This window comes from Manis pentadactyla, chromosome 10 (assembly GCF_030020395.1).
Source record: "Manis pentadactyla isolate mManPen7 chromosome 10, mManPen7.hap1, whole genome shotgun sequence".
NCBI lineage: Eukaryota > Metazoa > Chordata > Mammalia > Pholidota > Manidae > Manis > Manis pentadactyla.
This window is the reverse complement of record NC_080028.1, coordinates 73,851,838-73,865,914: the sequence shown is the minus strand read 5'-3', so window position 1 is coordinate 73,865,914 and position 14,077 is coordinate 73,851,838. Positions and strand designations below refer to the sequence as shown.

General features: G+C 49.4%; 1 protein-coding gene across 3 annotated transcripts in view; it reads right to left on the bottom strand.

The window, feature by feature from the left end:
* Positions 1–14,077, bottom strand: part of XYLT1 (xylosyltransferase 1) — a 320,591-nt gene that overhangs the window by 190,296 nt on the left and 116,218 nt on the right. Inside the window, exon 1 of one of the 3 annotated variants that reach the window (XM_057486978.1) lies at positions 2,602–2,720. The exons of the other annotated variants lie outside the window; for them this stretch is intronic. Within the exon in view, the coding sequence (XP_057342961.1) occupies positions 2,602–2,628 (27 nt within the window). The 5' untranslated portion in view covers positions 2,629–2,720. Of the gene's footprint in view, positions 1–2,601; positions 2,721–14,077 lie in introns of those variants that run through there. 3 annotated transcript variants of the gene reach the window in all.

The window sequence follows — 14,077 nt, the reverse complement described above, 5'->3', positions numbered from 1 at the left end:
GGCGAGTCCTTCTCAGGCCTGGATTGAAGTTCATGCATCTAACATGTGTGTAAGTCTATGGTTACTAATCTACCTACCTTCTCTGATTTCTAAAAAAAAAGTACTTCTTAATTCTGGTGGACAGCAGATTAGAATGTGTGGGGGCGGGGTGGGTGAGAGAGGAGGAAGGGAGGGCCAGGGAGCCAGCAAGGCTGTCTTTAGAAGCAGATGCACTGGGGAGCGAGCTAACAGGAAGCAGGGAGGGAGCAGCATCAGTAAGGAATAAACATGCCCTCCGGGGCCCTTCAGTGCAGGGGCAAATAGCTCTGCAGCCCCTACACTGCTCCCACAGGCATCATGCATCACAGCAAGGCACACTAATCAATGAGAATTACAATGATGCCATCAAGAATGTTTTGCATTTTGTTCTGCAGATCCTGTTTCATAAGTCACAGGAGACGTGACACATCTTCAATGAAGACAAGTGTGTGTGTGTGTTTGTGTGTGTGTGCCCTTATAAGGGTCAGCTCTACTTTTCTGGAACATCTACTTATAAAACAGAACACTTTCTGTCTTCACAGCACCGAGCAGATAAAGTGTTACTCTATTGAGTATTCATAACTGTGCAACCCCACAAACCCCACGCTCTGGCTTCCTGAGAACTTTCCTTCCCAGATGAAGAGAGCCAGGACTCGAGCCACACACCTGAGAAACAGTCAGCCCTGTGAGCCACCGTCCTCCCCCAGCAGCTCCGGCAGCCGCAGGGAGCCCAGGTCGGGGCATGTCCTCACATCTTCCAGCCTGGCTGTGACTCACCCATTACTCCTCCAGCCTCAAGCTGGCGTGGGGCTGGGGTCCCCTCTCTAGCTGAGGAGAAGTGCTGTGTGCCATCCCTGGCCCAACACACACAGAGGGAAGTACTCTGACATGGAGAGGCCACCGTAAAGTCAGCCGGAGAGCCCATGGGGACCTGGGGACAGCTGCAAACGTGCTCACCCTCCACACGCAGAGACCATCTTCAGAGTGACTCACCATGGGCACTCTTCGATTGCGAGGTTAGACGTGGTGGTGCGATGGTCCTGAAATGTGTATTTCTCCCCAAATTCATTTTAAAATGCTAACCCCCAGTGTGATGGTGTTGGTGGGGGGGGGTGCCTTTGGGAGGTGATGAGGTCATGAGGGTGGAGCACCCATGAACCGGATTAGTGCCCTGACACAAGGACACTAGAGCCCTCGCTCGCCTTTTTTCTGTCACATGAGGATAGGAGAACTTGGCTGTCTGCAAATGGGAAGAGGGACCATTCTGGCACCCAGACTTCAGAACTGTGAGAAATAAATGTCTGCTATTTATCAGCCACCCAGTCTACAGTATTCTCTTACAGCAGCCCAAGCCAGCACAGGTAGAGATGCATCATACGTGTATTCAAACGAAGGGAATTCAAATGTCAGTGGTTGGGGGAGGGTAAGAGTGAGAGAACTGAAGAGGGAAAGAGTGAGAGAGAAGAAAGAATATATAAGATCAAAAATTCAGACTACACAGGATTTGCTGATTTTCAAACCTAAACTCTGAGCAAGATGCAATTCTTCTGCACGTATTTCAGTTTAGACAGTAGATGGACTTCCAAAAAATGGGATATGAACAGGATTTTGAAAAAATCCTTGTTGTATATACCTTTGAAAGCTCACAACTTGAAGACATCCATCTGCCTTAGTCAATTCAAGCTGCTATAACCAAATACCACAGACAGAGGAACTTAAACACCAATTTATGGCTTAGAGGTCAGGAGCTGGGAGTCTGGGATGGGGGACCGGCACGGTCAAGTTCAGGTGAGGGCTCTCTTTCTGGCCTGCAGATGGCTGCCTTCCGGCTGTGCCTTCACATGGCGGAGAGCGAGCTCTGGAGCTCTTCCTTTACTTGGAAGGGCCTTAATCTCATACCAGGGACCAGCCTGCATGACCTCATCCAATCCTAATTTCCTCCCAGAGACCTGCCTCCTCAGATCATCACACTGGGTTGGGCTTCAACATATAAATTAGGGGGGAATGAAAACATGTAGTCCACACCGCCATCTCCAAACCTGTTCATGTAGATAAATATCCTTTGTAAGATGGAACATTGGTTCCTGACCATTAAAATATATCCTTTTGGTAAGTTTGAGTTTCCAAGTCTTGAATGTTCTTACATTCATGAAGCCAAAAGGATGTGAGAGACATGTATTCCAGCCCCCTTGTTATATGGAGGAAGTGCTTGAGGCCCAGAGAGGCAAAGTGACTCACCCATGGTCATGGTGCTGGACAGAGTCAGAGCTGAGCCTTGAACAGGAGTCTGGTCTGTTTTGGCTGTGAGTGTGCGAGCAGTTACTCCCTTGTGCCACCTCAAATAAGTGGGCCAGTGCCTGGGGCCTGGGAATCCATTAGTTACAGGAGCCTATAGTTTTAATGCCCTATTTTCTGGAAGTCAAAACTACATTACCAGGGTATTTCTCTTTTTCATTACAGGAGTCATCTCTATTTTATTTGTATTTTGCAGTGAAATGATTTAAATCAAATGTGCTTGGGCACAGAGGAAATTTGACCTGAAAGAAGGTTTTTGTGGCAGAACGCGAGCCAGCAGATACTTACTTCCTGCCTTTTTGAGGCCAGTAACATCCTGGTACAAGGGATCCATCAATACATCTTTCATAAGGGTTTCTCCGCACAGTGAGGTGGAAAATCTTTCCAATGACTCTGGCCTATTTGTAACTCTGCCCTGAATAAAAGGAGGGATTGATCAGTGCTTGGCTGGCTTCCATGCCCTGGGGCCTTCCAGCGCCCTAGGAGGCAGAGTCTACAAAGAGAATTCAATTGGGCAACTGCTCCTAGAGAGGGCACCCAGAAGGGAGGAGCACAGCCTCTGAAGGGCGGACAGTGGAGGGTTAACTGTGCCCAGCCTTCCTCTTCTGGCTTTGCTGGGGGACTGTGGCCTGCAAGTCTCTAAAATAAAGAGGCTTAAAAGGAATCAGGGAAGACTGGCCCTGGGTGTTCAGGGACTTCAGTTTCCCTTCTTGGTGATCTCGAATACACAGCTGGCATCAATCAACCAGTTGGTTGGCATTTCTTAAGAATCCTTCATGGGCTGGACAGAATGAGAGAGTTCAAAGGCTCCATAACAGGGCAAAGGTGGGTGGGAGGTTGCAAAGAAAGGCCTGTTTCTCCAGACACATCCCATCACCCCAATCACCCAGAACGGTGGCCAGGGTCCTGAGTGCTCGGTCGGCTGGGAGACCAGGAGGCCTGCGTTTAGTTTTAAATGCTGCCACTTGCTGATGAGCATCCTTGGGCAGCTGACTTCTTCTGGGCCGTACTTTCCAGTCTGATAACAATGGAGTGAGGCGGCTTATCTTAGTGTTAGGTAGGAAAGTAGATATGAGTAGGGTGAAAAGAGAATAAGGCGAGTAAACACACTAGAAGGGACTCATAGAGTTAATCAGTTAAAAATAAAAAGCTTGAAAGCCAGGAGCAACTTGACCTAGAAGTTTGAATACTCTCCAGATAAAGAAAAGTATCTCAGCATAGCCTATGTTTTCACTGTGTCAATTAGAACATACAAGAACATACAATTAGAACATTGTAAGATTTACTTTAGCCTGCTTAAAGGCCCAGCTCATTTAGAAAAAATTCCATCTTAAAGCTAAGACTGCATTTTAATCAAACGGACGGTGGCTCAGCCCACCTTGGAGGCAGGGCAGACAGTCTTAATATGCTTCCAGACAGAAGCTGATAGCCTGGAAAGGAATCAAAGCAGTATATTTCCTGTGTTACGTTAAAAAAAAAAAGAAACCTAATGTCTTATCAAAGATGAACATTCTGAGACAATTCGACCGGTCCGCACCTGGCCCTTTGTCACTTTCCTGAAAATCCTCAACCGCCTATAAAACCCCAGAGCCTAAGCCTTTCAGTGCACTCCTCTCTGAGGTCACCCGCACTTTCTAAGTGCGTAGCCTTAAAAATTTATCTCAACCTTTCAACGCACCTCTTCTATGAGGTAGCTCACACTCCCCTTTCTCCAAGTGTGCACTTTTTCTCTTTAAATAAAGCTTAAACCTTTCAGGGTGCCTCTCCTCCCTGAGGTGGTCCGCATTTTTTCTAAGTAATTTTAAATAAAACTTTAGTATGGTTCATTACTGTGTCTCTGCCCTTCAGTTCTTTGTTGCGGTGGGGACAAGGACCAAGGAAAATACAGAACGCTCCCCCTAACATTAGGGCAGTGGTTCTCCACTTGTGGGGAGTGATTACCATCCTCTTGGGACATCTGGAAATGATTAGAGACATTCTGGGTTGTTACAAGTGGGGGTGACTGGATAGAAGGATCTCTAATGTAAAGAGGCCAGGGGTGCTGCTAAGCATCATGCAGAGGACGGCCCCCCTCCACCACACACATGGCAAAGAATGCCCCAGACCAAAGTGTCAATAGTGTGCCAAAGCTCACAAAACCCTACCTTACCAGCTACCATGCAAAGTCCCCAAGGCTACAAACTATAGGGCATGGCCCAGTGCCAGGCACACACACGCCCAGAATGAATGCAGCCCATTCCCTTCCACTCCTTGGGCCCTTCCTCCTGAGCATGCCACTGCTCACCCAGCTCCCTGTGAGGTGAGGGCAGGGCTCCATGGACAGCAGCATGTTCTCACCTTGTTCCTCTAAGGTGGCTGGGGGCTGAGAAGGCCGAAACTCCGTGCACATCCTCGCGGGCTGGTTCGATCCTAAGACACTGCCCACGCTCTGGCTCATCTGCCCAAAGACCACCCCAATCCCTAGCTTCTCTCCCACTTCCTGGGCGTGTGAACCTGAACGAGATCCTTCTAATCAAGCACCAAGCACCAGTTTTAATGTCAGGTAAATGAGATTACAAGCCCAAATTGCCATGAGGATTAGGAATCAGTATCTTTCCCAGTACCCAGCACACAGTAGATGCTCAGTAAGTGGGATTCGTTTTCTGTGGGGGGCAAAGAATGTCTATCTCCTCTGACTGTCATGAGGGTCAGTAAAAGATGAAGAGTGGTCAGCAGGTGCCTGGTGCCATAGCTGGTGCTGACAAAATCTTGCTGATGGAGGCAAAGGATCAACAGATGGATGCAAAGATGAGGGACACAAAGAAATGTGGGACACAGAGAAACAGACGTCCAGCATGGAGCCTAGCATGCAAACAGAGCTCATCCTGTAACCAGCGGGGAGGAGGAGAAGGGAAAGGGGTAGGCTAAGGGAAGCACATGGTCTGCAACAGGGTTTCTCAACCTCAACATTCCTGACGTTTGCAGCCCGATGCCTTCTTCACTGTGGGACTGTCTGGCGCCTGTAGATGTTCAGCTGTGTCCGTGGCCTCTATCCGCTAGATGCCGATCACATCCCTCCCTCTTCATCCCAGTCGTGACAACCAAAAATGTCTCTGGATGTTGCCAAATGTCTCCTGGGGGGCACAACTGCCTCTGGGTGAGAACCATGGGTCGAGAAGTATCTGGCAGGCAGTGGGCCCTCCCTCGGCAAATACCTGTTGGAAGAAGGCAGGGACAGAGGAGCGAGGGGACAAGGCTGCCCTGGTTTGCCTGGGTTGTTTCAACTGGCTTCCACTCATGCGGAACATGTGAGAGGGAGGCTGCCCGGGGCAGACACCAGCTCCACTGCTCAGAAACAGAGGGTTCTTGGAGAGTGCACTGTGGGTGCTCTGCCTTGTTAAGAGGGCAACTTTCCTGAGAACCTATTTTTCCAGCCCTGAAGACTTCATGTGGATATAACAGTAAACATCCATGCCTCTGAGCCTGCCTCATCCCTCCCCCTTCTTGTCTGGAATGGTTTAATGCTCCTGTTGTGAGGATACACCATTGCGGTCAAGCAGATCCAGAGGCGGGGAGTTACCTTGTGCGTCTGTAGTTTGGGGTTGGAGGTGGACAAAGCCATGCCTTTCTCTAGCAGCTGAACATAAAACTTTTGGCAGATGCTGAGGGAGGTGCTTTAGGACAAAGGAAAATGAACAGGTGCACAGGCGGAGGGGCTGCTGAGAACAGCGGTGGCAGGGAGAGAGGTTACATGAGGTCAGACGCAACTGGGCTCAGAAGGCTGAGAGGAGGAGCACAGTCAGATGGAAACTTCTAGGACGTGACTTGGGGAATGAGTTCCAACTGGGCCAAACTGCTGGGCACTTCCCTAACAATGTCCACTTCCTCATGTCCCGGCTGCAACCTTCGCCAGGTCCTAAGTCTCTCTTGGCCCCACCCATGTCTCTCTGGCTCCACCACTGCTCGCAGCCAGCCAAGAGCACCAGATTCCCGGGTGTCCCCCAACCCCATAGTTACCTTGCCCATACATTCATCCCTTCCTCAGAGGACTTGGTCTTTCTTCCCAACACACTTGCTACGGTGGGGCTCAATGACCAACATCTGTCCCCACGAGACAAAGACATCACCTGAGGGCAGGGCTCCCGTCTGTTTGGTCTGCTGAGGTGTCATTGCACCTATTTAGTTCGACAGACATTTGCAGAATAAATGAACGTGTGAATTGGGGGAAGGAAGAGAAAGGCTCATTCCAAGTTTAAACAGAGAGTGCCTTCCAGGGATCATGTCCAACAGCTCCCTTCCCAGACACCATTAGACTAAGACGAGGCCAGGCAGAGGTGGCATCTGCTCTGCCCAGGAGGAACAGGTGGCTGCCTCCTTCCTCCCCTCTTCAGGTCCCTCGTGGGTCCTCCATGCCCTCCCACCCTCCCTCCCCTCCATGAGAACTACTCTTTGGTTCGGGATATCCAGGCCCTACAAACCCACCCACTGTTTCAACAACAATTGCAAATCACCAAGCTCCAAGCTCCAAAGGGGAAGTGGACCCTGGCCACCAGCAGCCTATGGGCACCAGCACCGCCCAGGGACTTGTTGGAAATGCAGAATCCCAGGCCCGACCCCAAACCTGTTGGATCAGAATCTGCATGTGAACAAGATTCCAGGTGATTTATGCTAAATGGTGAGAAGCCTGGGCTGGAGTGGGCTCACCAGACCACCTGGAGGGTCTGTTAAACCGCAGATCACTAGACCTCACCCTGCCCCACCCCAGTCTCTAACCCAGGAGGGCTGGGTGAGGCGGGAGAATGTGCATTTCCCTTACGTTCATGCTCAAGGTGCTGGTCCACACACTTCCAGAACCTCCGCTTTACAGCCTTACTGGGATCCAGGCAGAGCTCCGAGGGCCCAGGAAGGCATTCTAGAAGAGGCAAGGTGTGAGCTGGAAGGATGAACAGGAGCTTGCCAGACAAGAGGGGTCAGAGGGGCATTCTAGACAGAGGGCACTGCATGGGCAAGTATGAAGCAAGGTGTGCTCTGAGACCGTCATTCACTCATCAGCTGTGCCTGGGCTCAGGCCAGAGGAGAGGGAGATAGGGTGGGAGGGGAAGGAGCCTGGAGGTCACAGAAGCTGTTTCCCCTTACCCTGTGAGACCCTCCGCGGCCCAGCACTGCAAAGGGAGGACTAAGACACCTTATATCGTCATCGTCATCATACTCAGTATAGTTAACCCCCACGTGGTTACCAGGCATCAAGCCCTGTCCAAAGCCTTACATACACTAACAAATTATTCTTTCTTTTTCAACTTTTTTAAAGAAATGATTATAGCCTCCCAGGAAGTTGCCAAGATACTACAGGGGGTTCCGCATTTCTTTGCCCAATTTCCCCCGTGGTGACATCTTACGTAACCACAGTACAGTATCAAAGCCAGACAGCAACAAGGCTTATTGTTAACAAGGCCACAGGCCTTATTTGGTCTTCCTTGTTCCATGCACTCATGTGTGTGTTTGTGTGTGTGTGTGTGTTACTGTTCAATTCTCACAACCACACTATCACTGTCTCATTTTGCAGAACAGGAAAATGGAACACAGGGAGAACAGAGTAACCTGAACAAGGAGGGGCAGACGGCAGGAACTGAGCTCAGGAAGTCTGGCTCAAAGCTGCTACTCAGTCTTGGGGCTCAGAGCCACCCCTCATTACCGTTTCTCTGGCAAGTTGTGGTATTTATGCAAACTCTCATGGATCAGGGATATTTCTGGGGGTATCCACACCCGAAAAGAACTGCTGGGTGCCAATTGTAGGCTGCAGGCACAACCTGAAGGACCAGGTCTTCTGGGAAAAGGCCCCATTGGTAGGCGCTGAGTGGAGAAGTCGAGGAGATGGTGGTGGCCACAGATGCCCTGCTGTCTGGCTCCCAGCTGAAAGGCACGCCTGTCTACCAGGTCGGCCCCCAGGTACCTGGTCTGGTGATGTTTGCAGGGCTGGCCTGGGCTGTCTGCCAACATCAGGACCAGACAAGAATCCTCTGTTCCACCTCCCAGCCCCTGCCCTGGCACCTGGCACCTGGCACCTCCACAGAGGCCTGCTTGTGAGGGCAGGAAGCTGGGCTGTTCAGTCTCCCTTCCAACCAGCCTCTCAGTTCTGGTGGCTGGGCTGGGCTGGGGTGGATGGGAGTATGGTATGAGGACACACAACGAGGCTGTACACCTCCAACCAAGGCCTCCCTTGTGTACGTCCAGCCACTTGGCAGACTAGTCCTCCCTTTTACAGCCAAACTCTACAGTGCATGGGGCTTCTTGGAAGGGAATGTTCCCTGTGCTTACAAATATGTGAAGATGATCTGTGCATGTGGACAGGGACTGCCCAGACCATGAGCACTGCTTGATTTGTGGCCAGATCAGTGGGGCTGTGAGTGAAATCTTTCTTTCTTCAACGTGGCATTCCATTGATGTTGCTGTAATGCTGTTTGTGTTGTTAGGCAAAAAAAGGTTTCCTTTCATTAGGGCCAAAATAGTCTAAACCACAGGAAAAAAAAATTAAAAAAAAAACTATTGCGGCACTGGGAGTAATTTTGCCTGGACATGGAGAGCACCTCCTCAGGGCCTGATGACCCTTTTTAACCTCTCCAAGTCCCATCTCTCTCAACTGGGAGGTATGGGTTAGCCTAGGAGGTTCCACCCCAAACTCAGAGCTTGGAATGGGAGAGGGTGGGACCCAGGGGGCAGAAAAGTTGTTGTTGGTGGTGGGGGTGTCTTCTACTTACACTCTGTCCAGAGGGTCATCATCATTAATTTAAAGTCAATCCACTCCGGGAGGGTCAAGGGCACAGGATAGGGCCTGTCTGGCCAAAAGAACATTAAAACCCAATTGTTCTAAGACATTCTGCAGGTCAAACTTGTCAACTCTCTAGTTGCTAGCTTTGATGTCTGAAGTCAACCCTTGTCCAGGAATCATTTCAGGAGCTCCCTCTGAGATCTTTGGCTGAAGTAATTCTGGAGAAAGTTCTGAAGTGACAGGCCTTCACGAACCTGGAGTGCACACACAGCTCCCTGCTCTCTGGCCCGGAGCCTGATGGGGCTCTGACTCCGGGAACCTCCCAGGCCCGTCCATCACCCATACACTCCCCCGCCGGGCGCTGCAGAGGAGGAAAAGTGCATAGTCAGCCCACCCCAGCTGCTCGTGGCTGAGTCAGAGTCATTTGCTGGAGCCCCCTAGAAACCACTAGATTCTAGATCCCAGAATATGCATTACAAGTTCCCCTCAGAGCACCCACACTTCCCCACTCACATCCAGCCAGTTGCTTCTCCTTGAATGGCCTCAATACATCTGTTCTCCAGAAGAACTCATGCCAGGAGGGGAAACGGACATGCAATTAATCAGCTGAGAGCAGCATGTGAAAATCAAATTGCAATTTATACCCTCCCATTCCATAAGAGGAAGGCTTGCCAAAAAAGACACAGGAACCAGAAAACCACTACACTAGAGATAGAAAACCCATAACCATGGTGTGGGATGGGAAACTTTACAAACTGAAGCTAACACATTGATTCCAACTGATATTAGTTAGATGAGGCTCTGAGCTTCCTTGTGGCCTAAGCAAAAAGAGATACATTATATTATGTAACTCATAATCTGACATCTGGAAGCTTAGAGAAGAAAAAAGTGGGGTCCTAGTGAAACACGCCTGGCAGGTGTGAGTGTGGGGGAGACAGCAGGTGATGGGGTCCAGAGGTAAGGGCAGCCCAGTCAAGGTTGGGTCTTTGGATTATACTCCAAGTGGCATAAGGAGCCACTGGTCGGCTTAGTGCAGAGGCGTGACCTCATCTGACTCATGATTTCAAGAACAGCTCTGGCAGAGGTGCTGAGAATAGTCTGCTGGGGGGCAGAGTGAGCAGGAGGGAGGTAGATTTGGAGGCTACAGCAAAATGCCAGCCAAGAGATGGTGCAAGCCCTTAGAATAGACTCCAGTCCATTTCCCAGGACCTATAAGTCTTGGCATGCTCGGAACCTGCCTGTCTGTTCAGCCCAAATCCATGCCTCTTGCCCTTCCTCCTTGGTCTCTGTCCTTTCCTTGTCCTGTGCATTTGTCACTTTGGGTACCTGTATATCCTGCTCTCCCTACCTCCCATCCTTTGTATCTCAGCTTACATGTTACCCCTCAGAGAGTCCTTCCCAAGCCAGGAACATATGCATGACCTCCCTTGAACCCAGACTCCTCTGCTTCTTTCCTACAACCCAGTCACAGCAGGTTATCCCTGCAGTCTGGATTTACTCAGTGGTTGACTGATTTGGGCCCATCTCTCTACGAGGATGTCTAGTATTGCATGAAGACAAAAATATGTCTTCCATTGCATTTCCTCCTGCTCCAAAGCCCAGGATCTGACATGTAACAAGTGCTTAATAAACTGGTGAATAAGCGATCCCAAAGAAGTAGGCACAGAATGACTCCTAGGTTGGGACGTGCTCAGGCAAGCTGTTGGTGGATCCCAGGTCTGACTCCAAGGCCAGGGACCTTGGCTCTTACATCCAATTGCTCTGGGCTCAAATCAGATCTTCCCCTGATCTTCCTCAGCAAGAATCCTATCATGAGATTAAATCACGATATCTGTGCCTTGACGGAGATGGCAACAATGTGATGACTATCTGCAAAGTTCCCATAAAACATCAGAAGAGGGGGTAGGAAGTTGCAGCCATACACAGATGTGTGTGAGAGAGCAAACGGCAGTTAGGCAAGCTCCCACCTGGCTGGCTTGCCTTACTGCCACGGCGTTCCCTCGCTCGCAACACAAACGATCTTCCCCGAAGTACACAGCCTTTATCTGATCAATTTTCCAGGCTGTGGTAACCAAACAGCAGAATCCACAGGAAATTAAGCTTATTGACTCAGTTTGGATACCACATGGCGAAGACATATTTACACATGTCATCTGGGGCCCAGGGGGCTGTAGGTTATTGGCAGTGGGTATTTACTGAGTTTCAAATGACAGCTGGGGGACACAACCAGGGACACAGCTGCTCTGCCTCCATGTAGATTTCTGAGTCAGGATCCCTTCTTGTGTGACCGTGGTTTACCTGCGCTGGTCTGGCTTGGAGAGTGGAAGCATGTGAGCTAAAGCTAATTTCCTATAGAACCCAGTATCTGCAGGAACTGACTTTTAGGGCCCAGGCAGACTTAATGGGGCTGTCCTTGTCGGCCGCGGTGAACTGCAACATGATTCGATTTCTAGGTGTTTGCCTCGTGCCATGTCTCTGTGGTCCTTTGAGCTCTAACTTCTTCCTTGGGTCATTTACAAGTGGAGACGAAAGGCACCCTTTGAGATTCATGACAAATACACCAGAGGCCTGGGGAATGAAAGCCCAAATACAAAGTAACCATAAATAAATGATGACATCAGCAGCTAATATTTATGGGTCCCAGCACAGGGGCCTGGCACTATATGGGTATTTACATGCAGCATCTCATTAACCTCATGTGTTCCTTTATAATCAGAATAAAATCCAAGCTCCTTATCATGGCGCATGAGGCCCTAGAAGATCAGGTGACCACTGCCCACCTCTGTAAGCTCCTCTCTCCTTCCCTCACTCACTGCTATGTTGCAACCAACAGGCCAAGCTCACTCCTGCCTCAGGACAGGATATTGCATATTGCACTCCTCTGCCTGCAATACTTTTTCCTACATCCTTGACTATCTGTCTGGCTTATTCTCATCTTTTGAAGCTGAGCTCAAATACTACCTATGTCCTCATCACCCTGGTTAATCTTTTTCATAGCCCCTTTCTACTTCCTTGCAGTTTTCTTATTTTTTTGTTTGCTTTGGTGTTTATAGTCTGTTTCTTCTTACTAAGCTTAGTAAGATGAAGTCAGGGACCTTGGATTTCCAGTGTATCTGGGACTGAATGAAAGGGGAACTGGGAACAGGAGCCTGGGTTTAGTTGATCTCACACAAAAGCCTGGGTTCCTAACCACCAGGCTACACTGCCTCAGCCCAGGACACCCTGCGGAGTCAGCTGAGCTTCCAGAGATAACATCAGCACATAGCTTTTGCGGGGAGAGTAACCTCACCACATGGTTGAGATTTTATTTTGTTTTATAAACCCACTTCCTAAGAATCACCATGCTCCTAAGCCAACACCCCACTAAGGTGCAGGGTAGGATTCTTGGTTTGGTTCTCAGACTACAGTAGGTCTGTTTCCTGAATGCTAGGGCCCACGGTGACTCCACAGATGCCCTGTCATGTAATGCTGGTGTCCATCATGCAGCTCCAAAGTGGCCCAGCAATTTGGAACCTGGCCCCAGGAATTCGCTCACTGAGTCTACGAATGTCTATAGCAAACTTCCAGGCATTTTGGGCAATGTAGATATAAAGCAGAAAAGCGAAGTGGGAAAAAGCACGGGCTGTGTCAGAGGCAGCCTAGGAGTCCTGCTGGTGCTCTGTTTACTCTCTTGCTGGGTAAGCTGGAAAGAGCCATTCCCACTTCCCAGGCCTCAGTTGTCACGTGGGTAAAATGGGGATAATGACTGCCTGTCTATTGTAAAGGCCTTAATTCCCATGCCACATCAAGAAATACATGAAAAAATATCTATTACAATGCCCGGCATTTTACAGGCAGCTAATCAGTGGTCATGAAAGAGTTTAAAAATGCCTACCATGTCCGAGGCACAGTGGAATACCTTGCCTGGGGTTCCTCTGCCTCTCAGATCCTAGAAGCATGACTGGACAGGCCCTGTCTTATTTACATTTCTCAAACCCCACATCAGAACACATGGCAGAGTATAAAACAGGGGCCTTTCTGGAACATCGTGATTCAAGGCCGTGCAGCCTAGATTTGAAGACCGGCTCTGACAGGAGCTGTGTGACCCTGGGAAAATCATGTGCCTCCACCCTGTTTCTGGGTCTTAATTTCCTTGGCATCAGGGGGGAACAGGGCCTGTGTCATCTGGCCTCTTCCCACTCTTTCAGCTTCACATCCTCCTCCCTCCCCTCAGGACTTCTTCAGGTTTTCAAAGCTCTAGCAATCGGGGCCTCAGGGAGCTTGCATGTACTGTTCCCTCCACCAGGAAGAGTCTCCTTCCTTCTTTAAGTAGCCTGCTCCTTCTCCTTCCTCAGTTCTCCACCCTCCCCAGCTGCTCTGTATGAAGTGGCCTATCTATTACATCTGATGGCAACTCCTTAATAACTTTCTTATTACCACCATTCAACACTTAATATATTAAGTGCTGTTTGCTGGTTTCCTGTCTGTTTCCTCCCCAGAGCATGAGATTGGAAGCCTCCTCAGGAAAGGAGCCATGCTTGTTTCAGTCAGTTGTGCATTTCCAGAACTAGCATGATGCCTGGAACACAATAGGTGCTCAGTAAAAGGTTGATAAATGGATGGATGAATACTTGACATTTCCAACAATCTGCACACATCAAGGCCTTCATCTGACTCACTTGGCAGAAACTCAAACACACTATTCCCAATGCCACATCCAGTTCTTTTCCTGCCCCACCCCCTAAGGCAATGGGGCATGGGCTCTTGGCCAATCAACCTGAGTCCCATTCCTGGTTCCACTACTTTTAGCTGTGTGATCTTGGAAAAGGTTCTTGACCACTCTGTGCCTTAATTTCTTTACCATTAAAATGGAGTTTACGATAATTGTGCCTATCTCATGGAATTTTTTTCAGCACTAAATGAGTTAACATATATAAAGCATTTAGAATTATGCTTTGCACATGAAAAAATGACCTCCAGCAGAGGCAGCAATAGTAATAATACTATTGTCCCTACCTTTCCATGGCACATAAACATGAG